The sequence below is a fragment of the Nasonia vitripennis genome, chromosome 3, assembly GCF_009193385.2.
Source record: "Nasonia vitripennis strain AsymCx chromosome 3, Nvit_psr_1.1, whole genome shotgun sequence".
Lineage (NCBI taxonomy): Eukaryota > Metazoa > Arthropoda > Insecta > Hymenoptera > Pteromalidae > Nasonia > Nasonia vitripennis.
Window position 1 is genome coordinate 23,751,840 of NC_045759.1, and position 26,758 is coordinate 23,778,597.

The window sequence follows — 26,758 nt, forward strand, 5'->3', positions numbered from 1 at the left end:
CACAAGCGTAGAAATAGAATTGTAGAAGTTGTAGGCGAGATAATAAAAAATATATGTATATAGGTATATTGAAGTGGCACTCGCGCATACGTTGCGCAGGCGCGATCCTAACCTATCTATATGCTCGTCCGCCATTTGCACCCGATAGCTACAGCAAACTATATTATATGCACCTCGTCTGCTACGCTACGTTGTCGTCGTGCCGTGCGATCGTCGCTCCCCAAGAGAGTCTACTTTGTGTTTTCCTAGACTTCCACGGCCCACGGGACGGACGTACCTAGCTCGCACCGGTTGTCTGTGACATATAACCTCAAGCAGTAGCACATCTGCAGGACAAACCGACGAAGAAGATGTCTATGCTCTGGTCGTTCTTCGAGAGCCTCGCGCCGACGGTGAGGGCCGAGGAAGAGGAGGAGGCTGAGCTGGTCGACCCGCAGAAAATCTTACGGGTGAGTCTTTAGTCTGTCTGTCTAATACTCGCGCATTGTCGTTATGTAATCTATTAAAAATGAAAAACAATAAATGAGCGACGAAATAAACTGATTCACGAAAAACCGAGCCATCCGTCTTCAAGATGTCGAATCGTGCTCCAAATGTCAGAACCGCCTAAACACGAGTCGCGCTGTATCGTTATAGGTCGCACGATGAAAGGTTAGAATGCAAACTTGCTTTGCTTATGTTGCAGGAGAAGTGCTCCGCGACGCAGAAGTGTTCGAAGCTTCAGGAGAAGCTCAACACCTGCAATGATCGCGTGAACTCAAGAACCCAGACGGCCGAGACTTGCGTCGAGGAGGTCATCGACTACATGAGCTGCATAGACCACTGCGCTGCCAAGACCCTGTTCCATCATCTTAAATAAACCTGTCGATAGCACCTAGAATTTAGAAGAAGCTTCGATTGAGTTTTAGTTTACTTTTGCCATTGTCTCTATTGTATATAGAAAGGATAAATGATCGACGGATTGAATAAACTGTGCGGACTGAGTCCGCCGAGTCAATAATACAATGCTGATACAGGATTATAATAAATCATAATAAAATGTTTAAAATTAAGGGTACACGTTGTTGGATTTTTGTAGTCATTTCAGTCTCCTTGTTAATAACATCAAGACTTCTATCTATTTTGTGCTAATCATTTAAATATAAATACTGTTAACACTAGTTGCAAGGATTTTAAGGATTTACAATTGTTTAAAAAAAAAAAAGTAGTATTGATATTATAGATATCAGTTTATTAATCAATTTATTTATATATCAATATATAATATATACAGACCACAATTTAATTATTATATTCTGATTAAAAATTTTCAGCAAATCTCTTTTGTGCACAAAATTACAAAATATAATAACAAATACATATCACGTGCACGCAGAAAAATATGTAACTATACAACATGAATTCATTTTAGATGCTACATAATTCTTCGTTACTCTTTCATGATCCTTTTGTTTCTGTGCACAAGTGTGCTAGTTTAAGTCTAACTGCCAGTTTACCACTGCTATCAGGAAAGATATAGCATGTCTTGATTCTGCTCTCTAATCCATTCAATATAGCAACGAAAAATCATGAAGCTCCTCATACTCAAATTTGTACAACTCATTTATGGACCATGGATTATATAATAGCTTGGTCAACTGCTGAAGCATCTAATAACAACCATTTTTCTTGCTCATCTCTCTTATGAACTTGAAATATTTATGATCTAATGTGTGTGCAAAATTAATATAAAGACCTTACAATCTTTTAAATATACATTCATGTATAAAGTTATTTCATTAAGTGAAACGGTGAGCTCATGCTAATATTCAGTAGTAACTACAGACTTCATTTTAGACTAAAAATCTACAGGAAAAGAAAACTTGAAATCTTTTACAGCAGTCCCTTTGGCACATTCTCTCTCAAATCATCATCCACAGTCAGCATTACAACTATAATTATAACTAAACCTTTAAAATAACGATTTCCACATTCAAATCAACTTTTTAGATTAGAACTATACTTTCAATGAAAGTAGACATCAATTAAATTTTTCGAGTGTATTAAATATGATGTATTCATTCAGTTTGATAATCATAAACTATACATCCATATATGTAATATTTGCCCGTCTAAAACAGCCACCTTCAAATTTCAATTTCTATATGCTTAATGCCAAGTTTGTTAAGACTTTTTTTTAAAGAAATTTACTCTCAATTAATCAGTGCAGAAGTATAAAGTTTATATTCTAATACCATATATATTATGATATATTAATGATGGGCTAAGCATTAATAACATTAAATAAATTGTTACAGCTTAAATATTATTTTTAATTTTTACCGTCAATTAAACTTCTGAAAATTTATTGATTTTATAGTCATGATTTATTTTGTGATTAAAAATATGTTTATGTGATGGTAAAAATGCATGTTCAAGCTCTAACAATTTCTCTGCTAAATTTACCGTAATTCTATGTAAACTTATAAAATAAGAAATTGTGTTAATTAAAATTATAAGGTGAATCACCGCCATAAAATGGTCAAATATAATTAGCGCAAAAATAAAAGACAAAAAAGTATGCCTTATGTTGTGCTACAAAGTTAATGAAAAACTAAAACTTTTATTATTAACCAAGATAAAGCACCTTATGCATTGCAACTACAACTTAACGTTCAAGTTAATTAATTATTACGTCATTATAATATATTCTACAAGCACTTAAGGAGGCCGTTTAACCATATTACATTATAACCTGTTAAATGTTGACTTTTTTTCAAACACTTCTTGATTTCCCTAAAAGATATTGTTTACAACTTGCGTGATTCCTATTAGAATAATTGGTTTCAAGTTAACATGGGAGTCCAGTTTTGGAAATTGATGAGCAAGAGTCGCTTTCGATTCATTAAAGTGAAAGACATTAAAACTAATGATTATAAACAGTCGTATTCCGGAGTGGAAACTTGAATTGATTGAGTCCTTTAAAAAATGAGTGGATCAAAGTTGCACCGTATTTCGTTCAAAAGAACTGAGCTCGACTGATTTTATTTGAAAAAACGTCAGTAATTTTCAAACGTCCATTCTTATACCACGAGAAGAATAAGAGGCGCTCTTGTACTTCAAGTGGTTCGCGAGAGCGCGAGATTCGCCTTATTAGCTAAAATTTCTATCAAATTCATTCTTTTAAAAAAGAATTCTAATCAATAAATCACATTATTACAATCAGCAATGGCTCCATTTCTTCGTTCTATTTAGGACTTCCTGTATGTTCTGTTAATTCAAATAGCCAATTGTTTGTTGCATCACGCATTTCTGTTTTGGCAGTATTGCCGACGCGCAACCGATTTACATTTGGCGCAGCGAGTCGCTCACAGGTGCGACTCATGCGGAACGGTTTCAGCCGAAATCCGAATCCTCATCCAAAACGCTAGAGGATCACTACCTCTGACTCATTCCACAACATTAGGGTAGCGATGACTTGATAATCGAAATATGTTGCAAGTACTTTCGAGGCAAGAGTTTATGGTTAAAACGAATTAATAGCTTGTTGTGTATAAGCTCTTTCCTCGCAATACATTTACTTTGCAAATTAACAAATATCAACCATCCACTACGTGGTACGTGGTCGGCACTATGTACTGTCCGTCAGTCAATGAATCGTCTACTGATTCTGCGTGCGACGATCGTCAATAATGTTCTCCAGTTTTCGAGCGACGCACGTTGTCGCGTTTATCATCATTTTCTTACCCGCTGGCTCATTGTCTGATAGCGAGGATGGGATCTCCGTGTCATCGGAAAGTAATCGCTTTCCTACGCATCTTCGCGCGTCGATTGACGTCATCATTCTGTTGATCGATTCCAAGTCCTAAAACATCAAGCAAATCAACATGATGTATCAAGAGTTTTATTATTAATCATGTTTTAAATTGAAAGATTTATTTCATTTAATTTACTCTAGCCGGACTCCGATTGAAGCAATAATGTAATTGAGGTGCTGGTGACGCGGCAATTTCCTTGGGATCCAGTACACGCGTCATGACACTATCGGTAACACGCCTGACTGGCGAGCTGATGTGAGTTATCGTCCTGCCCCGAGGGAGTGGACTCAGTGTGAGGTTCGTGACGCTACCCTCGGTGAGGCCAAGCTTCTTTGCAAAGTCCTTTACCTCTGGTACATAGACCGTATTGTAGAACTTGATAAGGTCGCCGCGTTCCTCAGAGCCGTAGATACGCGAGGTGCTGGCCATGTCTGACGGCGTGGGCGGACACGTGTTGTTTGTCTGGCTGTTTCTGTAAGCACATAAAATCATTTAAAACTTTTGGATATCATTAAATTGAATATTAAACTATAAAGTTGAGTTTTTGAAGAATTTATTCCGTGTCAACAAATACAACTATCTTACCTGTTGCTGCCGTTCTCCAAAGCTGCCTCAGAGTTGTCGTCGATGTTTGTAGATATAAGGACCGAACGGTAGATGTGTGACTCGGCTTGCGGTTGGAACCTGTAGCAACGCATAATTTCCGTGAAAGTATTCTTGCCAATCTTGCCGACCTTACAGATTACATAGACCGCCGACATGAGAATCTGGTCGAGGTGTCTGTCTTTCATGAGATGTGTTCGCTCTTTTACTGAATACTCGAATATCGTCCAAATTTTACGCTTGAGATCAATATCTGTGATTTCGAGCGACTGGCACAAATTTTGCATTCGTGTGATAGTAAGATTATAGAATTTTCTGAAGAACAGAGCCAGCGAACCAGTGCGACGCGGCTTGCTCTGGTCACGGTTTACGGTGGCAATCGGGGTGCTCGACACAGGTCCGACACCATTTCTCGTGGGGTTAGATTGATCTGTGAGTCGTGATAGTAAACTCTGTCCGCCGGCTTTCAGAACACTCTGGGCGCCGCCCGGTTTGGTATCTGAGAAGAGGCGCTTTTTGGCGAGTCCTGAAGGTATCGGAGACTGGAACCTCTCGGAAGCAGAGGATATGGGACTTTGGACAACATCATGATGTGCTGCTCCTCTGTCAATGTGGATTCTTCTGAGAACAGGTTGACCTGGTGCATTTGGGTCAACTAAATCAAATGTACCGGGAAGAGCGACATCTTCGTAGGAGGGAACACCTTCATCGCAATCTTTAAGAGCTCTCCACAGAGGACTGCCAGATTTCCAGGCTAAAGACTCGAGAATCATTTCTTCGATACGATTTAAGTGCTTGACCATGTCACGAGTTAACTGGTCAACGGCTACTTTGACAATGACCTCGATCACTTTGTAAAATAAGTAAGCTTCTATATTTAAAGCTTTGAGAATCCATGGGAAAGTTCTTTCCTTGTAATGGTACGAATAAAGCACGATTTCGCAACAGCATGCGAATAAACATTGAAGAAAATCGTGATTCTTTAGCAGAATCTATAACAAAAAAAGATTTGCGATTATTCATTTTTGCTAGCAGAGAATAATATAATAAATAGAAAAAATATTATTTACCGTCACATCAAAGTTTGGTTTTTTTGACATTTCATCATTTAAAACTAATTCTAAAACTTTATAGAAAAGCGTTTGTGCAGACTGCAAACGCTTCTTCCCGTAATCTATACAGTTATTCTCAGCTTGTTCAGTCACTTTAGGCGAGTATGCCTCGCAGAACATCTTTCCAAAATCCTGAATTTTTGAATCCACAAAAGTCTGTATGTCTGGAGAACGATTTTTGAACATCTCCAAAAGTTTTTCTGATGGCAGAGCCTGACATCCTACTAAAAGACTTTGTAGGCGAATGACACTTTGCGTAGGGTTCGCATTTGGAGCTGTATTCGTGACGTCTTTCGCTTTGAGATACTTCCGTCCAGTCAAAGGTGTTGGAGGAGCCCAATGCTGCATCTATATCGACAATATTAGGTAGATGTGTCAAGTGTGATATGAATGAAACATACATTTTAAAAGCAACAGGCTCACGCACAAAAGAAGCAAACAGAGAGGAAACAAAGGAAGAAAATATATTTTTACAAGTATGGGTAAAAGTAAAACTATAAAGCTTTTATTGCAAGTATATAATATATTGTAATATAATAAAAATAATATTTACCGTTCCTAGTTGCTCCTTTTTGGATTGGAACTGCTCATGTAAATCAGTCATATTTATCATTTTTGAGGGAGATGAGCCTATATTGGAGTTCGAATCAGGTCCTGCAAAAAAACAAATCATATACACATTATAAAATATTTAAAAAATAAAAAAACACATGTTTCCTTTCTGAAGCAGTGGTTCCTTTTTTGTATTTACAAATGTAAGCATGAAATATAATTCAATTAGTTAGTTTATAAAACATGCAAGTGTCTATGACATTAATTATGTGACATTTATAATTTACAAGTGTTTAAATATTTCAAGCGAGTATAAAATCTTTGTCAAAAACTTTTTCCATGTCATTAAGATACCTAAACTGAGGATCACAATACACTTCTGTGGTAGAGTTCACGAATTACTTGATTTGAGGACCAACAATTTTCTCTGGATAAACTACATTAACCACTTTTTTTAAGCAAACCCACCTTTTGATAGCATAGATCTAGCTATTTCTCCATCACAAACTTGAAAATGTGATACACCCTCTAGTCTTGCTCTTCTCCATTCAGCTGAATTTTGTAGAGTGATGGTAAAGCAGGCACACATTGGTTAGCAGCAGAAAGTGAAAGGGGTTGATAAACAAGGAAGAAAAAAAGAAAAAAGAACAAAATGAAGCTTAGGATGAAACAAAACAATAAAAATAATAAAATAAAACAAAAGCATGTTATCACAATCATAAATAAAAGATGATACTTGATTTTATTTTTAAATTCTGTTATGTTATGTCAGGGAAGTTAAATTATTCGTTTAGGCAATCATTATTATTACAAAAATTATGAATAAAAAAAGCAATTGGGTTAAAAAAAAAAATTGTAAGTGCATCTATCGCGTGCTAGTTATATTATATCAGGATTTCAATACTTAAAGCATACCATTGGTCAAGCTTTAATCTCTATAAGATGTGTAAATGGAAATTTCTTACCTAAAAATATTCTTTCATCCAGATCTCCAACGCTAAGTACATGCTGTTCATAAGCTTTATTTATGGCTTTGTTATTTCCATCAAAGTTTAAAGCCTCCAGAATTCCTGAATAGTTGGAAGGATCACCTCTTAGAACTCTCTCATTGAAAAGTTTTCTCAAGTAAGGCTTCAAGGAATACTCCTTGATAGTGTTAGCCTCAACAGCTATGGCATTGTAACGCTCACAGAGCAAACTCACAATACAGTTTGCAGTCTCCGGTGGAGTATAGTTTTCATCGCTAAAATTTTCTGGCAGTCCTAATAAAAGTAAATGAAAGTTTTATTTACCTAATTGTCGCAAATTTTTCTATATTCTTCTCCAGATCAGAAGAACAAGTCATAAAAAAAGACCAAGGAAATTGCACAGCTAATACTAACCAGGAAAATCAGGATTCAATAGCTCTTTCCCATTGGCTAACAGAGCATTGCTGTACATTAAGTCGCAGCATACTAACAACAAGTGATAAGAATTCACGAGGTCATCTGAAATAGCCGATATCTTGCTCTTGATGCAGATGAAAAGTGACCAGCAGAACTCGAACAATCTAGAAGGTGTACAGGGTACAGCTTTGTGTCTTCGTGATCTTAGTGGTTTGCCCAAGTCGTCAGCAGGATTCTTAAAAATGTCTTTGAAAATGGGCTGATACTTCTGAAATATGACCGATGAAACAGAAAAGTTTCTTTGCAGCGTGTCAATCCTGGCGCCAAAATCCTGGGGCATGTTGCACATATCCGCCCATGCTTTACTCTTGGTGAAAAACTCTATGAGAGGCAAGTTGCAGAGTCTGAGAAGCCTCGTAAAGGAGACGCAGTTGCCCTGTATGTTTGCTCCGGTTTTGCCTACAGTGGGGGTGGTAGCTTTGCGACATGCAGCGTACAGAGCACACCCAATCCAATGCAGCTGGTCGCCCTTTAAATACACAATGCAACGGTTCAACAAAGCGATATACCGTAGTAATAAACGGATAAATAAACAAACAAATGCGATCAGGAGAGAAAAACAGTACACAGTACACAGAGACAAGTGCAGTCTTGAAGAGAGAAACGAAAGTAAACTCGGCACAGATAAACAACAAAATACGATGCTCCAAATTACCTCGAGCGTGTAGTGCTGCCTGATGTTCTCGTAAGATTTCCAGGCCTCGCTGGCCGCGCTCGCGTCCATGTTGAGCTTTTGGCAGAGATCCTGGTGCTTCATGAACGTCGCGTCCTCGATGTCGTCGGACTGCCCCATCTTGTCTGGCCGCTGCGCTGTTACGCGCTCCCAAACTTTGTCCTCGGAAAAGCGGTCGGGAAATCACAACAAGCCGAGAGGAGAACACCGTTCGACGAATAGCTTCCTGGAGCGTCGCAGAGACTCCGCTGCCCACGCACACTTGACTCACACATACACACACACCCGCGCACTAGTGATGTATAGTGATGGCTCACCGCCGCGCACTACCTGCTCGAGAGACGAGGGAGAGCCGTGTGTGACGATGATGAATCTCCTCCGCCGCCGCCGCCGCCGCCGCCGCCGCCGCCGTAACACAGTCCGCCTGTCCGCCACTACCACACGCACGGCTTTGCGCGGGAAATACTCGGACGCGCCGCCATGTTCTGCCAGCTTGGCGGGCTGCCGCTAGCATACCCAACCTCCAAGTCTCCTTATTGCTCTGCTCTTTCTTCGAGATTTATACACTATTTTACTCGCGTTTGAGCAATAGAGTTTTTTTACATTTTTTTCGCTCCTTTCTGCCTCTGTATCGATCGACAGGAGAGAAAGAGGCTTTATTTTTATAACCTATATAGATATCAGCTACGCGCGCTTGTGCGTCGGAAATTTCCCGCCTTGATGCTGATTGGTCCGCCGCGCGCTCCATTCACCGCTCAGCGGGCGGTGTGTAGTCCTAGATATATTCTAGTATATCTGTATAGACATTATGTGCGCCATTTGTATTTAATATTATGTCGCTCTCCGCACATGCGTGCAGCGTGCTATTATATGAGATATATATCGCAGAGATCATGATCCAATGTTTTTAATTTGGATTTGGGGTTATTACACCCTACGAGATATTATAACCCCTATTGATCGTATAAGCTTGTAAATACAGAAAAGGAAGATCAATGTTATTGTTTATATGAAAGCTCTGCCTCCGCACGCACTGACAAGAACACACGAACATAATGACAAAACGCTCACAATGGCAGTCGGCTGCAGATGGCGCTGCGCTTAGACCGTATCTACTGCTGATATATAGGTATCAGTCGGTAGCGCGGAAAATTCAAAAAAACTCATATTATACACTTTTGCAAATAGATCAATCGAATCGCCCCAAAAAATTTTAAAAAACATGAATCTTACAGCCAAATAAACTGCCTATGTAAATCATGTAAATAAATTCGCGTATTTCAATTCTTAGTTCAAGAGAAAGTCAGCTGTTTTGCCAACGTTTCTAGCCTAGTTTACACTGTATGTATGTGTACATACAACACGTATCGTGCAACAGCATTCTTCATCGACACTATTAATCGTAATCAGTAGTGAATCTGTAGAGGTTATGTGACTATTACAATCTATTTATTTCAAGGTAAACTATATTTTCACGTAGCTAATACATTTTTCGCGTACAAAAAATTAGTGACACTTCGCGCGCGGAAGTGAGTTTCGTGATCTTTCTCGCGCGAAAGCGACTCAAATTTGGCGCAGTTTGCGCGCGAAGCCTGCGGAAAATTTTCTTCGCGTGCGAAAAATTTTTGCAACTCTTCGCGATCGAGAAGAGGGGTAAAGTTGGAGTAAGGGCGGGAGGGGGGGGGGGAGTCGCTCGAAAGACGTCGCTTAAACAGACTCATAATAATATAACCTAGATCCACAAATAATTGGAAATAATTGCCTCATATGAGAAATGTTGTAAATGATAACCACGTTATTATTACTCTAGGTGCCGTCTTTTAGCGTACACAACATAAACAGTTGAAAACATTTATTAGAAGAAAAAGGTATGAAAATGGAAAGTAAGGACTGAAAACGTCTAATCTTGTCTGTGATTAACCAATCATTTTTTTTCTATCATTGTCTAAATCTCTTGCTAAGCATTAAAGTCCTCCATTCATTGTGTCAGCAGATCATTGAGTAATTTCATTGATTGTATTTTTTTACTTTGTTCCAGTTATTTTCCACTGAACTATGGCAGCTGTAAATCTCAAGTCGCTCAGCTCAAAGGAAATAATTGAGTTCTTCAATTCATTCGATACAGTATTAACAGATTGTGATGGTAAGAGTTATTGCTTAGTTTTTGGGTTAACCAATATAGAATTAGAGTTACTCATTTTGGAACATATTTTAACAGGAGTTTTGTGGATGGAAATGACACCATTGTATCATTCTGCAGAGGTAATGAATACCTTTCAGGAACTTGGAAAAAGGGTATTCTATGTAACGAACAATAGTACAAAGACAAGGGAAGAGTTTGCAGAAAAATGCAAACTGCTAAATTTTAAAGCAAGCGAGGAAAACATTTTATGCACATCTCACCTTGCCGCTAACTACTTGAAAAACATATCTTTTAATAGGAAAGTCTATGTTATTGGGAAATCTGGTTGGTATCATTTTTATAATCTGATTATTTTCAAATGAATGTAATCACAATGATCACGAAAATTTACATTGGTATCAGGTATCACTAAGGAGCTGGAGAAGGTTGGCATTGCTCACTGCGGGACAGGTCCAGATCCCATGGGCAATGACCTGACTACCCTCTCAATTGAGAAAGATCCAGATGTTGGTGCAGTGATCGTAGGCTACGATGAGCATTTCAGCTACCCTAAAATGGTGAAAGCAGCCTCTTACTTGGCAGACCATGATGTTCACTTCATTGGAACCAACACAGACGAGCGTTTCCCAACATCGAAAAGCATAGTAATGCCAGGTACCGCTCTTTTCACATTAGTAAGTCTTTTATCATTGTATTAAAACATAATGATAATTAAAACTTCTGGAATTCACCAGGTACCGGCAGCTTTGTGCGCTGCATCGAGACCTGCTCTGAGCGCAAAGCGACGATCATGGGGAAGCCAGAGCCGTATGTGGCGGACATGATCAAACAGAAGTACAACGTCGATCCTAAGCGCACTTTGATGATTGGCGATCGGGCAAACACTGACATTCTTCTGGGTACTCGTTGTGGCTTCAAAACTCTTTTAGTCCTATCGGGAGTCACCCACCTAGAGGAGGTTGAAAAGTGGAAACAGTCAACTAGACAAGAGGATCGAGACCTCGTGACCGATTACTACATCGATACGCTGGGAGATCTGTATCCGCACTTGCAGAAGTTGAAGAAAGAGCAGAAGTAAGAATCCGGACGGAGTCTGGAACGTTCATGATGTATATAAACATTGGAAATATTTATAGGACGAGAAGTGGAATCGGTTGAGCCGATTCCCGGCATGACATTATTTATAACTAAGATTCCGTCGCATTGCGAGTACAGGTACTCCGTTGCGATGTAACTGACTTTGACAACTGCCTGTCTGGCTTATTGCACAAGTCTAGTCTTGAGACAAAGCTGTGTTGAATGTGTGACTATGATGTGTTGTATACAATTCACACAAAGAGCACCCTGTTGAGAGAAAGAATAGAATAAAATTCGTACGTTCGCGTACGAAAAAGTACAACTATCTGAGTTCACTTGATTAACAGGCGACACCGCATCACGCGACCACCTGTCGAGCCTACAAGCGTCGCGTATATAATCGCGCTCTCCTTCTTTCGCACACGAAAGCTCTCGCAGGATATACTTATACGATGAAGGGAGGTAAAAAGCGCGCGCGCATTGCGTAATGCTTGGCTATTGCGTAACAAAGGTCACCAGCATGCGCCGAGTGCATGGTCCAGAGCGAGAAAATCGCGATAAGCGCGTGGTGGTACACCGGGCGGCGGTATATAATAAGTGATAGACGCGTGCACGTGCGTCGAGTTGCTACTTGTCATCTCGGAGCATATCAGTCGGCTGCGTTGCTTTATTGAGTTAGGCTCAGTGCGAAATTGCTCGTTGCGCAAAAAGGATGGCGGTCTGCAAGTACCTCAAGGATCTCAGCAAGGGAGAGTTTAGGAAGTTTTTGGAGTCGTTCGATGCCGTGCTTTCCGATTGCGATGGTAGGTACAGCGGGGAATTGAATAAGAATCGTATAGAGCGAAGCTTGCTTTTAAAAAATGCTGACATTTGATTTTGAAATTACTCGAGCGTAAAATCTGCAAGCTCTGCGATTCTTTCGCGCGCTTTTCAAATGCCAAGATATATTGTGTAAATGTTGTTCTTACTAAAATATCGATTTTAACGTCAGGTGTCCTGTGGCGCGAACACGACGTGATCGAGGGTTCGCCGGAGACGGTCGTTAAATTCAGAGAGTTGGGTAAAAAGTTTTTCTACATCACAAACAACAATAGCAAGACGAGGGTTGAGATACTGGACAAAATTAGGAGTCACACCTACGACGCGAAACTGGTAAAGATAAATGCCGTTTTTTCTGTAAATGATTTATAAAACACTCGTATGATTTCTCCGATAATTATCGATCTACGTACGCAGGAAGAAATTTTGTGTTCATCGTATCTGGCAGCGATTTATCTCAAGCAGCTGAAATTTAAGAAAAAAGTTTACCTGGTCGGAAGTGAAGGAATCTCACAGGAACTCGATGCTCAAGGTATCGAGCACGTCGGTCTTGGTGTGAGTATCCATTTACAGATATTACCTGATTTAAAGACGATTCGAAAACACTTGTACTCAATGAAATTTTCTGTAAAACAGCCGGATGTAACAGAGGGCGACGAATTGGATATACTATTTAAATTCAAACCCGACTCTGAGGTTGGCGCCGTCGTCGTTGGCTTTGACAGACACTTCAGCTATCAGAAGATAGTCAAGGCTGCGACCTATGCATATGATAAGAATATACACTTTATTTGCACGAATCCGGATGTCGAGAGGCCGTCTCCTAATACGATTCGCTACCCAGGTTTGATTCGGTATAAACTCAAACATTTACGGACGCAATCGACAAGACATTCATTCTGAAAATGTTTCAGGCGCCGGTTGCTTTTTGAGTGCCATTGAAAAAATTGCCAAAAGAAGTGCCATAATTGTGGGAAAACCCGAGCCCTTCGTCAGCGAAGTCATCAAGAAGAAATACGGCGTCGATCCTGCCCGAACGCTCATGATAGGCGACAAGTGAGTATAATCGCTTACCGCGTGTTAACGAATGCGATAGAGGAAAATTAACATTTGGAATTGCTATGCAGTCTCAACACGGACATCCTGTTGGGCCAACGATGCGGCTTCACGACCCTCCTGGTGATGTCCGGCATCACGACGCCAGAGGAGCTTGCAAGCATAAAAAAGAATCCTAAGGGATCGCCAATCCTTCCTAACTTCTACGCCGACCAACTGTCCGACATTCTCAACTGCCTGCCGTCACGTCCCTAGTCGGCGCTTAGCATTTGAAAGCAGTATTATATACGGTAACGGTTTGGCGCTTGATTTCCGCAGATCAAGAGTATTCATGCTATATATATATATATACATATTTTCGTAAGAAGAACACTCCATTGTGAAATTTGTCTAGTTGTCTAAGAGAGATTCTGCCTTTATTTTATATACGAGTATACGATTGTACCCTGCAAGCATCGATTTCCCACGAATTCTCATAAAATACACAGTATTATGCAAACTATATCTCTGTGCGCAGCGCATTCTTTCATCCTTTATAAATAAGCGCAAACGACGAACGCGCGAGAAAGATAAAGAGCGCGAGGCAAATCAAAATAACGAATCATCGCGCTCCCGTTGCGAGAGAACAAAAGAAATTTTTCCCCGCTTATACGCATCCGCTCCAAAAACAAAGCATTCTTCCGCGACGATATAACGTGCGTATAACTCAGCGCACACATCAGCAGCACGCGTGCGTAATAATGACACTCGCTAATTGCTTGCGATCGTAAAACATGTTCTCCGCGTGTGCGTTGACGGCGTTGCTCTTATTTATTAGCGTCTGCAGTTTCCAAGAGAGAGAGAGAGAGGATCGACGAGTCACGCGAAAACTGGAAAAGGCCTTGACTGATAATTCCAAAATTACGTTGATTTCGCTGCAGCTGTTAACGCGCGTGATTTGCGTCAATGTGAAAGATTTATCTGCCGAGTATTGCGGAGTACATTGTTCGAAGCATGAGTATATTCGAGCGTCGAGTCATTCAAAAAGTGAATCGAGTCGCACGCGCTGTTGTAAAAATTGGAATTTTTCATCGAAATTCTTTCGGGCTCTGCAACACAACTCTATAGTTTAGAGAGCAGTATTTATCAGCAGTGCAGAAGTGCATATACAGATTTGTTGTAAAACGAGCGAGCGGGTTTATCTGCTTGGAATAGAAGCGACGCCGGAAATTTTCAAGAACAAGGTTTAGCGTCGTCATTCACTCAAATAAAGAAGATGAATCGTGCTCGAGTTGTTTACTTACATAATTTATTTTAGATAGTATCGCGAGCTTTGATTCCCTTTTTTTTTCGATGGTTCTTCAACTCATAATAATTTAATGTACATAACGCGATGTACCATAAAAGTAACCTGTTTCGAGTTTCAAATTTTTCCACAAGATATTCAGAAAAAATTCAAAATTATGTAAAAGAATACCGTTTCCCTCAATTGCTTAGCCAAACGTATCATAATTCAAGATCTCAAAAGGAATAATGATGCTATGCTTGCGTAACTGATTCTCGAATTAGCGCTTCGCAGAAGTGTTTGTTTTTCAAATTAGCTTCTAATTCAAAAATATTTCAAACCTGAAAATCGAAAAATTGCTGTCGTTCATTCGCTGGCTACTTGTCTTTCAAAATTCAACGAAACTTGTGAAATAACTGAAAATGAAATTCCACGCGACGTCTAAAGGTATATAAATAGGCAACACGAACGGGGGCATCTTTAGCACTCTGGATGACAAGCTTGCATGAATTCACGCAATAATAAAAGAGGAACAACAAAATTGAAACGTTCGCATACGAAAATAATCGCGACTATCTACCGAGTTTACTTGTTTACTTAGCGATAGTGGCGGGTGATATTGCGCGACCATCTATGCAACTCTCCCTTTCTTTCGCGGCTGACATAATCATACGTGTATATATATACAAATAATTGTTAGTCATCCTTTTACGCGCACTGCCTGCACAGGATATGTAACTTACTCATGTACACAATTATGAACGCGATAAAGCTGGGAGCATTATCGGCTACTTTGGATACAACAAATGGTCAACAACATGCGCCGAGTGCATGGTCAGGAGAGAAAGCCATACGCGGAAGCACGTGGTGGTTTGGCCCACTGCGCCGCTCGCTATTGTATACAGCTGGTGCTGGACACGTGCACGCAGTGTTTATGTCGACTTGTGTACCGCTCGTCGTCTCCGCCAAGTTATTATAGCTTTTCTTAGATTTCGAGGGAAATTGATGTCATAGTTGCGCGAAAAGGATGCCGGCCTGCAGGTACACTCAAGGATCTGAGCAAGTTTTTGGATTCGTTCGATGTCGTGCTGTCCGACTGCGATGGTGAGTAACGTGAAATTCGAGCTGGAAAGTTATATAGTGTCGCCTTTTCATTTTTATATATATATATATATATATATATATATAATTATACTAATGAATTAAAAAACGCTTTGCAGCCTAAAAACGGACATCCAGCTGGGCCAGCGTTGCGGCTTCACGACGCCAAAGGAGCTTGTAAGCATAAAAAAGGATCCCAAGGGATCGCCCATCGTTCGCAGCTTCTACGCCGACCAACTGTCCGACGTCCTCGACTGCGTGCTGAAGCGCTTCCATAGTCATGCGATAATGCTTTGCTGCCATTCGCCTATACACACATCGAAAGTATTTATACTGTGGTATATACTTTAGTCAATCTATACAGCATTATATGTACAAACTATATGATGTATTGATGTTCTTTCATCCAAATCGAATGAACGTGAAAAGAAAGTAGCTATAGTTGCTCGCGATCGTAAACACAAGAGTGTCAATGTCTTGTGATTCCAGTCGAAGAATTTTGCAATTTTTCATATAGAAATCCTCTCAGACTCTGACCGACGCGGCTTAGTGTAAAACGAGCGGGCATATCTGCACTTGTTAAATAAGCGACTCTGGGAGTTTTCAAGAACATAAGGTTTACTACAGTCAACACAAACTTATTGGATGGAATAAGGAAGATGGATCTCGTACTCGAGCTGTTTATTTACACAATTTATCTTTTCATTCATTTCCGCACCGTATAATATACATATATATATATTTGTATATTTGTAATTTCGCGAAAAACTCAGACAAAGCGTGTTATCCTGTTCGAGTGACAATTCTCATACAAGTATTCCAAAGTTATATAAAAGAATGGGTTTTTCCTCAATTACTTATACGGCCAAATGTATCAGCTTTCAAGATCTCGAAGCGTAATTGACGTAGGCGCAACCGATTCGCCACTTCTCAGAAGCTCATGTTATTCAAATTATTTTACATTTATATATCTACGAAAATATTTCAAAAGGTGCCGACTAACGAAAAATCGCTATATCACTCGTTATAGTTGACTGGCTAGTTTTGTAGATGACTCTTTCGCTATACGTTAATCAATGCGGCCATGTCGTAGCTTGGTATAAATCCATTTTCCACTCGGTACATCATGCGGTTACCCTGTGTAATGTATATAACTATATATCAAACGCAGCAGCAGCAGCAGCAGCAGCCGCGTATATTTCGCCGGTAAGTAAAATCGATCGCGTTAATATGTGTGCGATACGCAAGCTGAGCTTTTCTCTCGTTTGTCCGTAAAACTTTTATCGCGAGCGTCTCTCGCGTTTAATGAATGAATTATACGTTGCGGCTATCTCTGGCCTCCGACTCTCTCTCTCTCTCCTCAATATTGACTAGATTTCGCATCGACGAATTTATAATTCGAATATTTATACGTATACCGCTTTGGAAGCGCATTGCGCACGATCCACACATACACGTGCGCGTCTAACGAATACTGTCTCTGGTAAAAGCTGATCGTTCAAAAGTAATCGATCCTCTTGCTACGGGACAAGTAGGCGAACCAGTAGAACAGATTGATGGCGAGGAAGAAGAGCGGAAAGACGAGCCTGCTCGCCCTGTCGATCTTCGAGACGGAGTTGTACCTCGGCATCCGCCTGTGCCTCGTGCCCTGTCCTCTCCTGAGCTTCTGAGGCGGCGGCGGCTGCGGCTGGCAGATCGACGAGGTGGACGGGGTCTGTCTCATCTCCGTCTCGGAGTCGCTCGACTCGACGTCGTTCTCCGTCTCGGAGTTGAAGTAACACTCGCCCGAGCCGTACTTGGTGAAGTAGTGCACCACCGCGAACTGGATTATCGTCGCGAAGATGAAGCCGAAGGAGAGGAAGACGAAGAAGTCGAGGGCCGTGGGGTAGGGAACTTTAGGCAAGTCCGTGCGGGCCTCCAGGCCCAGGAACGTCATCGTGAGGACCGTTGTTATGCCTGCGCGGAGAGTTTTCGTAAATGCGATAATATGGGTAAGGGAATTTTTGCAAATAATACCTTACCGAGAGATACGCGGTCGGCGGTGGCCTCCCGGTTGAGCCAGAACGAGACCCAGGAAAGCACGACGAGGAGGACGCAGGGCCCGTAGACCTGGATGAGGAAGTTGCCCATGTGCCGCTTCAGGTGGAACGAGACCAGCAGCATCGAGTACTCTGCAACGAGGGAATCTGGGCGTCAACGCCGCGCGCGTTAATGTACTCCTGTACTTTGGGGGCTCGTACAAGTATAAGGACTTTTTCTATACGCGCAGACTAGACTTTGTTCTATTTCTAATGATATTCGCGCGCGCTTGTGCTCACGAGAAACTGGGTCGACTACCTTACTCGTATAAAATCTTTCAAAATCCATCGAAAGTTGGGGGAATAATTGGAAAATTAAATTCCAATTAACTTTAAAACCGAGCATAGCTGCCCTCGAGCGCGTGGATAATTAGCCGCGGCACGTCCTTCCGTGCCTCGGTATAACAGCTTCTTCCTCTACTCAAAGCCGCGAGGATATTGGCAATATAAGCGCGTCTACATGCAGCCTGACTTTGCCTCGATGCAAATAATGGGATGACGGCCGCGTGTTTTCTACGTGCGATAATAAGCGCCGCGAGCTTTTTGCGGATTCGGCGAGATTAAGTCGAAGGAAAGACGCCTCGCGTTTCGAGATTACTCCTCGTGTTGGCCCAAGAAACAGCTGCTGGTACATTCGCTTTTTATGCGCTTTCTACGAGGCGCGCGCACTTATACTTCGATCGCAGAGTACTTTATGAAATTCCCGCGGCAAACGGCATCAGAGAGCCGGAAATACAATATACAGAGACTTACTCTGGGAGAGGGTGGAGTCGGTGGCGTTGGCCGTTGGATTGCCTACGAGGTCGAACTGCGAGAGCTTCATGTCGTGGGCGATCGCCACCTGGCGCGCGCTGTTCCACTTGTAGATTACGTCGCGCGTCGTGTAGCCGTCTGTCGACCAATGAAAAAGAGAGAGAGAGAGAGAGAGAGATGCGTCATTCTTTTTTTTTTTTTTCTTTTACCCGATTTCTATAGCGCTGCTTTCATTCGAATTTCGCTTGACGAAGCATTGAGAGAAGCAAAAAAAAAAAGAGCGCAATCAGTCGCGAGTTATCTCGTCGGATTATAAGAGAGCGGATACTGACAGCTTCCAAACTTGAGCGGGCATCTCTGGGTGTCCATGGGGAAGTCCTCGAGATTCATGGGACAGGCGGCTTTGATGGTGAGCCTGCAAGACGAATTCGGCAATTAATCGATTACAGCCCGCGAGTTATATATACATAAGCAGCACTCGACCTCTCTCTCCCCACCCCGGCACACGTGCGCGCGCGAGTCTACTTTTCTATTCGAAAACAACGTTGGTGCAGCAGCGCTTAATCAGCAATTAGCGGAATAATTGTCGACGAACCTCGAGCTGTAGAGGACCCGGCCGTCTTGGTAAAGCCGGACAAACTTGTTGGGGCTGGTGATGGTGTGGAGGTAGCTCTGCTTGCCGTTGTAGAAGTAAGTGTCGGGCTTCCATATGCGAGCGAGCATCGAGATCGACAGAGCGAGCGTCTCCTTGCCGCTCTGAAAGGCCAGCCGACGGTCCACCCACGACTGCCGGAAATAGCAGTCCATCGAGTAGGTCTGATTCGGCAGGCATAGTTACGAGTTATATTTTTTTTTTTATATTTTTCACTCGCCCCGCAGCCCAGAGACAGCTTATTACCATGTCGACCTCGGATATGGGTCCCATGCTGCGAACCATGATGTCGACCTCGACGACCGCCGGAGGACCGCCAAAATTCGGCCGGACGCTATTGTCGTAGCCGCGCAGCAGGTTGTCCAGCAGTTCGCTTATGTTGCCGTGGTTGTTGCTCTGCGTCCGTTCCCGTCGGGCCGTCGGCGAGTTTGGCTCCGCTCGCGCCAGTCTGTTTTCCAGTTTACGAGCTTATCTCGTCTATCCCTATATATATATATATATATATATATATATATAGTGCTATATACTCACAGAAGAAGGCAAGAGGCCAGCAGTAGGAAGGCGGAGCAGCCGCTGCGCGCGATCTCGTCCCCGAGGAGCCTCCTCATGATCATGCGCTGCTGCAGCCGCCTCCTCGCGATCGCGTCAATTGCCTTATTTCCAGTCCCGACATGAGCCGCCGATGTTCTCTCGCGATTCGATCCTCTCAACAGCGTGGGAAGCTGTGTAAAAGAGAGCAACGGATCCGCCTGTGTACAGTTTGCGCGTTAATTAGTATATGCGCGGAGTAAAGGGTAACGAGTTTCAACACTTCTCTCTGTCTCTGCTCCTGTCCAAGTTTGCGCGTTGCTTGCTACCTATGCGTACGCTCGCGAATCAAAAATCCCGCTTCGCTCTGTTTATACGCTTTCGCGCCCGTTAATCCAGTCGATCTGCATACTCGCTTTCCATATCCCAAAAGTTACACATTCGGATAAAGTTTGAAGGCGCGATAAGGATAATATTAAAATTCGTTCCGCTCTCTCTCTCTCTCTCTCTCGAATTGCGTCACGTATCCCTGATCTCGTTTGACATTTACAGCGAGCTTTTCTTCTATCGATGCCCCGGGAAGGGCTAATCGAGTCGCGAGATAAGTGGCTTATCGATCTCTCTCGCTTCGCGATCCACATCTGTGTATATCTATAGTTGTATAATTGCGTTTGGGCAAATTCAACGACGACGCGGTTGTTATGTTAATTCTAACCTCGCGAGAGATCCAATAACCTTTTCGTCGCTTTAATCAGTACTGACCCTCGCGGTATTACACACACGCGCGAGTCGGAATAAAAGCTCCGCAGTTGAGGAGAATACACGCATATAGAGGCGAAAATCCCGACAAACAAACCGCGTCAAAGGCGGCTCTTCTTTTGCGGCGGCGGCGGCTCACGGGCAATTACACCGACGAGGAGAGAGAGAGAGAGAGAGAGAGAGAGAGGACTGCGGAAAGCGTCGGCGGCGACAGGGCCAAATCAGAGCCAGCGGAACGAACATTTGAGTTTGAGCGGCCGCGAAATCAGCCGGGGTTTACCCAGCTGAGCGCGGGATTACGCGCGTCGCTGCTGTACGTAAACCAGCAATGTATACATATCTATAAGTAACTCCGAGTCTCCGTATGCGTAGGTGCAGCACATCACGCTCGAAAAGAGCAAAGAGCGACGAGGCGATAAGAGATATAGACTCGAGCCGATGCGGCAGTGCAGTATATATAGTCCTCTCTCTCTCTCTCTCTCTCTCGCTCGGCGTAACTTCCGCCGCTGGGCCGACAATCGAGAGGAACTGCGCGGCGACGCTCTCTCTCTCTCTCTCTCTCTCTCTCTCACTCTGTGTATATCGGTAGATGGAATATCTCCGCCACTGGCCATCCGCACCGACGACGGTTTACACACGGAGCTCTAGCTCGAGCACTGCAAATATCGCGGAGAGCTTTTAGTCGCTGCGAGCTACGTAACATTCGAAAAAGGAAAAGAAGGATGACGAAGGAATGCAGAAAATCACGCTTTCTCGAGCGCGTGCTCACGGTTATCTCGAATCTCGGCGCTCTGCGCGGCTCCAGCGCCAGGGACATCCTGAACTACCTGCTGAGCAGCTGCGCCGACAAGTCGAGCAGCAGGAACCTCACCTTGCAGGTATACGCGCTGCTTTCTCTCTCTCTTTCTCTCTCCGTGATTTTTCGGGCGAATAGAGCGCGCCGGCCGATTGAAAATCCCGCGCGCGTCATTATCGGGAGGAAACCGCGCGAGATGAGAAATTACAGCGGCGGGAAATTCGTATATAACACCGAGCGTTCGAACGCCGCGGGTCAGCGCTGGCACACTTACGGACTCGGCTTTGTTTCAATTCCTCCGTAAATATCCTAATCTCAGAGCGCAAAAAAAAAAACAAAAAAAAAAAAACAGCTGCAGCAAGCTCTGAAAGAAGCGGTGATCGCCGGCCTCCTCAAGCTCCAAGGCGGCCGTTACAAAATCTGCAGCAAGTCGGCCGATGCACCGCCGAAGCTCAAGAGCGACGAGGAGGAAAAGTCGAAGCTGCCGCCGAGGCAGAAAACGAAGAAGAAGAAGAAGAGGAAGAAGAGGAAGGGAAAACATTCGAGCAGGCGAACGAGCGAGAAACGCGGCGGGAATTCCGAGGCATCCGGAGCAGGTATACGCATAAGATAATTTTTTCCCTCCGCAAGGAGGGAAAGCATTCCGTCGCCGTGAATTTCGGCTCCGAGGCGCGGCTCTAATGCGCTCTATTACGCCGCGATTAGACCCGTGCGCCGCACAATACTTAATCAGCTAAAAAACACAGAAACCGCGGCTTCTTAGCAGCTCTAAAGCGGCGCTATTAAATTCCACAGAAAAGCGCGCCGGCAACGACGACAGTAGGTCGAACGGACATCAAAGCAAGTCCGAGAAGAATCCATCGGCCGAGTAGCGAAAAAAAAGGAGCAACAACGCATATACGTACCGCAGCAGTTTTCCTCATCGTCGGCGTCTTCGAAAAAACCATGTCAAGAGTGTGCACTCGTGTCTCACGGCTCGTGCTTTCTTTTCCTTGCAGATTGCTTCGATCAGCGGAAAAAGCTTGTGGGGAGGGGGGGGGACCCATCGATAGTGTGTACCGATGGATTTCGCGCGGTGATTGTTGGGGGAAATTTTTTGTGAGAGAGAAAAAAACAAGATTTAATCGAATCTAACAGCGGAAATAAATTCGGAATCGATACGCGGCTGCAGCTTCTTTTATTCGCTACATCCAAAGGAGCGCAACGAGCGCGACGCCTAATACATATAACATGCAACTATCCAATTTATACGGCCGAGTTGCTATTAGATTCGGAAATTGGGGATGCGAATCAATCTTCTCTCTCGCTCTCTAGCGGAAATAAGAATATTCATTTCATTATACCGCGACGACGAGTCGGCAACGCATAAATATGGATAAGAGCGAAAAGACGAAATCGAGAGACTGATATAATTGAAAGCGCGTCCCGGCGAATAAGTCGAGGCAAATTTTATGCGCCGCGAATCTTTAACAACTTGTCTTTTACTCCGATCTGAATCCGAGAAAGCTGCGTTTCTCTATGCTTTGATTGATTTAAGGCGTCCGCTTCTATGCTAATGTCCGAATTATTATTCAAGCCCTTATCGAGCCCGAAAGCACTTATACACGCGTGTGTGTCGAGCCTCGAGAGACGCAGCGCAGCCGTCATTCGCTGGGTCGGTCAAAAAAAAAAAAAAAAAAAAAAAAAAAAGCAAGAAAATCACCCTCTCGAACGTCTCAGCGCGAAAAAGTAGGTCGCGACGTCGCTGAAATTTTCAAAAAATTCCCTACCCGCTAAACTCGGCCCTGTATAAATAAAGGCGAGCGGTAAACAGAACTAATTGCAAATAGAGCAAAAGAGTCGGGTCGAGAGGTGTTGCCGTTGTTTTTTTTTTTTTTTTCAGTATACATCGATGATTTCAAAGGCGGGACTTGTTTAATTGGATATCCCGTCGCTGGATCAGCGAGTTTTACACTCGAGACATTTTGTTTGCCATAGAAAATAAAAGCTTCTTTTTTCGGCGCGATCAAGGAGGATAGCGCAGACGTGCGCGCGGTATACATAATATGTCCTATCGGGAAAAACGATCCCATTAAAATCCTCGACCGATCTCTCGACGACGCGCAGCGTTATGTGTGTGTTTGTGTGTGTGTGTTCTTCAACGGCGAGCTTTATTTTTCCGAGTTCGCCTAGGCATGCGGAGCTCTGATTGGAAAGATTTCCGCCTGGCTGGAAATTGCGCATTCGGATAAATGATCGATCCGCGAGAGGCATGTACTGCATGCGCGCATACACACATAGGTCGCGACAAGTTTTAACGTCGTTGCAGTGTGACCTCCTTGGTCGCGGCTTGTTAGGGACCGTTTTCTATTTAGGAGAAGGGATAAGACAGTCGGCAGCGATTTAAAAAGCAATCTTGCCAAAGTCGTCGCGCATCCGAGGATGAGCCGCGGAAACAATCGGTTCTCTGCTCTTTCGATCAGCGCCTTCGCGTGTAAACGAATTGTTACCTACTCGCACACTCGAATCGACATTCTAAAAGCGTCTCGCAAGCTCCTCGTTCGAAAGCTTACACTTAAAGCGTTGCAATAAGCCGGCCGTAAAATCGTGTGCGACAGTTATCTTATACGTACCCGCTCGAGAACTCATCGAAGCGTCATAACGAAATCACGATCGCAGCAGCAGCACACATCGCACGTGCGGAGGAGTAGAGCGCAGCCGAATCCGAAGCAGTCCGTACTCGGCGACTCGCGACAGCTGACTGACTGCGCGCCGCGAGATATTCGCGAGCCGTGTGTACCTCTGGCCGATCCCCCACCGTAGCCGCGCGCATCTCTTGCTCATCTCGCTCCTTTATTACCTGACGTTAGATTATATTATGGGCATCAGCTGGGACTCTCTCCATCTCCGCGCGGGAATAAAATCCCTTCGTTCTATTCTATTCGGCGATGCTTAGTGCGGGATATACGCGCGAGCGTTTTATATATATATATATATAGAGAGGCCGCGGGACACGTGCAGCATAGCGCAGAAAGTTGACGTAGGTATATATATATATATAGGGTTTTACGAGCTGCCTAGCCTCCTCATCTCCCCGCGGGACAATGGCCCTGCGCAAACTGTGAGACTATATTACGACGGATCGTAATGAGGAGTGCGCAAGTTTCGGCAGTTGAACGGCTTTTAATCCTATATGCGCATCGAGTCGAACGTCGCGGTGAATTCGTTATCGGCGTCCTGAATAAACGATAAAGCTCGCGTCCCGTCGCGCGCTCCTCCGATCTGATTACATTCGTTTCATTGTCTCGGCCACTTCTTTCTCTCTCTCTCGATCTCGATCTCGATAGCCGACTCGGCGACGGCGCATTAAATATGTAGCTCCATCCTCGGACTGCTGCAGCCGTGAAATTTTCAGCGATTATTTTCCGCTTGTGTGTGGACGATGCAGAGGAATCGATATAACGACCGGACTATAGACGTATACATATATAAGGGACGGGAGATTATTCTCTGGTCGCGCGGGTTTCGTCATGAATTTTCAAAGCCGGAGAGAAACGTACGCGGGTCCGAGTCAATCTTGACAAATCACTCTCGGGGATCTCTCTCTCTCTCGCTCGCTTATACGTCGCCTTTTCGAGTTTCCAACGTTACATCTCATATATACGACGGAGCGAATGAAGATACTCTTTGGTCGGGGGGGGGGGGGGGCGAAAAAAGGGCCGTCGATCGAACCGCAGCGGCTAATTGAACTTTGCGCCTCGAGCGCGTCCCTCTAACGCGACAGTTGCGACGAGTCTCTCATCGCTGCAAGGTCGCGCGAAAAAAATCTCGAGATAAGTGGCCACCTCTAGCACTCGACCCCGCCTCATCAGCGATATTCAAAAGCCGCTCTTTAACGCGACGATCGAGCCTCGGATCCGCTCGATCGTATCTAATATTATAATGCGGGAATAATTTTCCTAATCCCTGGCCGCCGGCTTCTATGGATTGATTATATCGTGCGCTGCCTTTATGCGCCCATACAGCAACGAGGGATGATCAAAGCGGCTTCTGACTTTCTTCTCTCTCGCGCGGGCATATCGAGAGGGAGTACGTTGGATTTTTCTCCTTTACAATCAGCCGATGACCAGAAGCGCGAAGCTCCGCGTGTAACAGGGGGAAAAAATCAAAATTCCATCGAGCTAACAAAGTAACACCCGCGCAATGTGCGCTAATCGTCGAATCGTGACGCCGTAACTCAGCACCGCGCTCCAAGCTCGGCGTTATTTATTATAGCGAGCGAAAAAATCTCATTATCCTTTTTGCGCCATGCAGGAGCCTGTTTCTTACCGCTCGCGATGAGCCCGCAGATTTTTCGGGCTCCTTTCCCAGCACTGCACTGACGGACAATTAAATTCGCTCTAATTGAGATGAGAGTTCGAGTCCGCTGAGTGCTCTTAATTCCGACGATTTGAATATACGCGCCAGCTCTGCGTCCGTTTGCCTGATGGCAAGCGTGCGCGCGTGACTGTGCACGAATACAAGTAAAGTCGTAAGGATTTATAAGATTTCGACGACGTGAGCAAGGAAAATAAAGAGGCCGCATATATAGGCGAGGCTAAAAGTTGGAATGGCTCTGAAAGCTTGAAAACTCACTTTCGAGCGTCCTCCCTCTCTCTCTCTCGCACTTGGGTTCGCGAGTGCGCTATTTTTAATCGATGGATTTTCAAGACGACACCGTATACACGTAAATCCCCGGGCGCGCGGATATTTTCATATTTTCGGGCTGGAAAATAGCGAAGCTGCTGAATTTTGACGTCGCAGTGTACGTTCAGCAGGGACTCTTAGAATTTGCCGCGACGAGAGACGGAACAGCTGTGCAAATAGAATAATATAGAAGCTCGACTTTTTGCCAAAGTTTTTGGCTCCCGGCCCGAAAGTCCTCGGCGAGACAACGTCGAGCGTCCGGCCAGTCAATTTCGGTCAATTATTCGGGGGAGGAATGAGGTTGCGATGAGCGACGATGCGGAGCGAGCAGCGATAACACAAGGAATCACGGCTCGCGCGACCAGCTCAAAGAAGCCTCTCCCTCTCATCCCTTCAGTGCGAGCAAGTGACGCGCAAGCAGTCGATCGATTAATAGCGGTTCGCACTATACGCAAAAGCTTGCTCCGAGTCGTCGTCGCCGAGGCGAAGGAAGGAGGAAATTGCGAGCTGTCTCCGGGAAAACAGAAATGTCTCTCCGGCTGTCAGAAAGCTCGATCGTTTGATCTCTCGCCACCGCGACGTCTCCTTATTACGTACTAATCGTCGCGCGCTGCACTAGTATTACATATATATATTCTATCTCCGAGTAATTCCGAGAGAGAGAGAGAGATTAAGAATTAAATCCGCGAGTCTCCGCGATGCCTTATTTGTACGACTTTACGAGCGCATGGAGAGTAGAGGCTCGATCCCCGGAACGTGATCGGCATAGCGAGCCGTTTAGTTTTCAAACTATAGTCTATTAGCTAGACGCGAGGGGATTCTTTTTCGGAGGGCTGTGCGCCAGGCTCGGCCAGTGTGTGGCTTTGATAATCCCCGTGTAATCGC

At 43.9% G+C, this 26,758-nt stretch overlaps 6 protein-coding genes across 16 annotated transcripts; 4 read left to right on the forward strand and 2 right to left on the reverse strand.

The window, feature by feature from the left end:
* The first annotated feature begins 193 nt into the window (after positions 1 to 193).
* Positions 194 to 1,054, forward strand: Uqcrh (ubiquinol-cytochrome c reductase hinge protein). The gene is given in 2 exon segments (NM_001172334.1): positions 194 to 449; positions 686 to 1,054. Coding segments are annotated over 2 exon segments (273 nt in total). The 5' UTR covers positions 194 to 350; the 3' UTR covers positions 860 to 1,054.
* Positions 1,055 to 1,761: 707 nt separating this feature from the next.
* LOC100121053 (retinoblastoma-like protein 1) lies at positions 1,762 to 9,811 on the reverse strand. 2 transcript variants are annotated; one of them, XM_003426280.5, is made up of 9 exons: positions 8,165 to 9,811; positions 7,447 to 7,978; positions 7,030 to 7,326; positions 6,533 to 6,616; positions 6,066 to 6,166; positions 5,471 to 5,860; positions 4,383 to 5,392; positions 3,933 to 4,269; positions 1,762 to 3,844 (listed from the first exon to the last, which is right to left on the reverse strand). In XM_003426280.5, exons 1-9 carry the CDS (start codon positions 8,300 to 8,302, stop codon positions 3,641 to 3,643), a joined length of 3,093 nt encoding a protein of 1,030 aa, XP_003426328.1. In that variant the 5' UTR covers positions 8,303 to 9,811; the 3' UTR covers positions 1,762 to 3,640. The 2 variants fall into 2 exon arrangements, with proteins under 2 accessions (XP_003426328.1, XP_016839396.1); XM_016983907.3 differs by lacking the exon at positions 6,533 to 6,616 and having other exon boundaries at positions 8,165 to 8,669.
* A 44-nt stretch (positions 9,812 to 9,855) lies between these two features.
* LOC100121075 lies at positions 9,856 to 13,532 on the forward strand. Its single transcript, XM_032598139.1, has 11 exons — positions 9,856 to 10,050; positions 10,221 to 10,325; positions 10,401 to 10,649; positions 10,728 to 10,979; positions 11,060 to 11,400; positions 12,082 to 12,205; positions 12,394 to 12,554; positions 12,639 to 12,776; positions 12,858 to 13,065; positions 13,136 to 13,277; positions 13,349 to 13,532. Exons 2-11 carry the CDS (start codon positions 10,238 to 10,240, stop codon positions 13,530 to 13,532), a joined length of 1,887 nt encoding a protein of 628 aa, XP_032454030.1. The 5' UTR covers positions 9,856 to 10,050; positions 10,221 to 10,237.
* Positions 13,533 to 13,589: 57 nt separating this feature from the next.
* Positions 13,590 to 16,026, forward strand: LOC100678587. Its single transcript, XM_003426345.5, has 2 exons — positions 13,590 to 15,645; positions 15,762 to 16,026. The coding sequence occupies exons 1-2, from the start codon at positions 15,569 to 15,571 to the stop codon at positions 15,991 to 15,993; spliced, it is 309 nt and encodes a 102-aa protein (XP_003426393.1). The 5' UTR covers positions 13,590 to 15,568; the 3' UTR covers positions 15,994 to 16,026.
* Positions 16,027 to 16,306: 280 nt separating this feature from the next.
* Positions 16,307 to 23,959, reverse strand: GRD (GABA-gated ion channel GRD). Of its 7 annotated transcripts, none has more exons than XM_008207939.4 (8): positions 23,821 to 23,959; positions 19,657 to 19,847; positions 19,372 to 19,573; positions 19,069 to 19,289; positions 18,806 to 18,888; positions 18,474 to 18,611; positions 17,664 to 17,828; positions 16,307 to 17,598 (listed from the first exon to the last, which is right to left on the reverse strand). In XM_008207939.4, the coding sequence occupies exons 2-8, from the start codon at positions 19,737 to 19,739 to the stop codon at positions 17,141 to 17,143; spliced, it is 1,350 nt and encodes a 449-aa protein (XP_008206161.1). In that variant the 5' UTR covers positions 19,740 to 19,847; positions 23,821 to 23,959; the 3' UTR covers positions 16,307 to 17,140. The 7 variants fall into 7 exon arrangements, with proteins under 7 accessions (XP_008206161.1, XP_008206160.1, XP_032453615.1 ...); XM_008207938.4 differs by having other exon boundaries at positions 19,657 to 19,874; XM_032597724.1 differs by having other exon boundaries at positions 17,664 to 17,813; positions 23,821 to 23,950.
* LOC103316131 lies at positions 19,659 to 22,897 on the forward strand. 4 transcript variants are annotated; one of them, XM_032598282.1, is made up of 4 exons: positions 19,659 to 19,919; positions 21,002 to 21,290; positions 21,561 to 21,804; positions 22,004 to 22,897. In XM_032598282.1, exons 2-4 carry the CDS (start codon positions 21,135 to 21,137, stop codon positions 22,078 to 22,080), a joined length of 477 nt encoding a protein of 158 aa, XP_032454173.1. In that variant the 5' UTR covers positions 19,659 to 19,919; positions 21,002 to 21,134; the 3' UTR covers positions 22,081 to 22,897. The 4 variants fall into 4 exon arrangements, with proteins under 4 accessions (XP_032454173.1, XP_008206308.1, XP_032454172.1 ...); XM_008208086.4 differs by having other exon boundaries at positions 19,869 to 20,725; XM_032598281.1 differs by lacking the exon at positions 19,659 to 19,919 and adding an exon at positions 20,325 to 20,553.
* Positions 23,960 to 26,758: the final 2,799 nt, after the last annotated feature.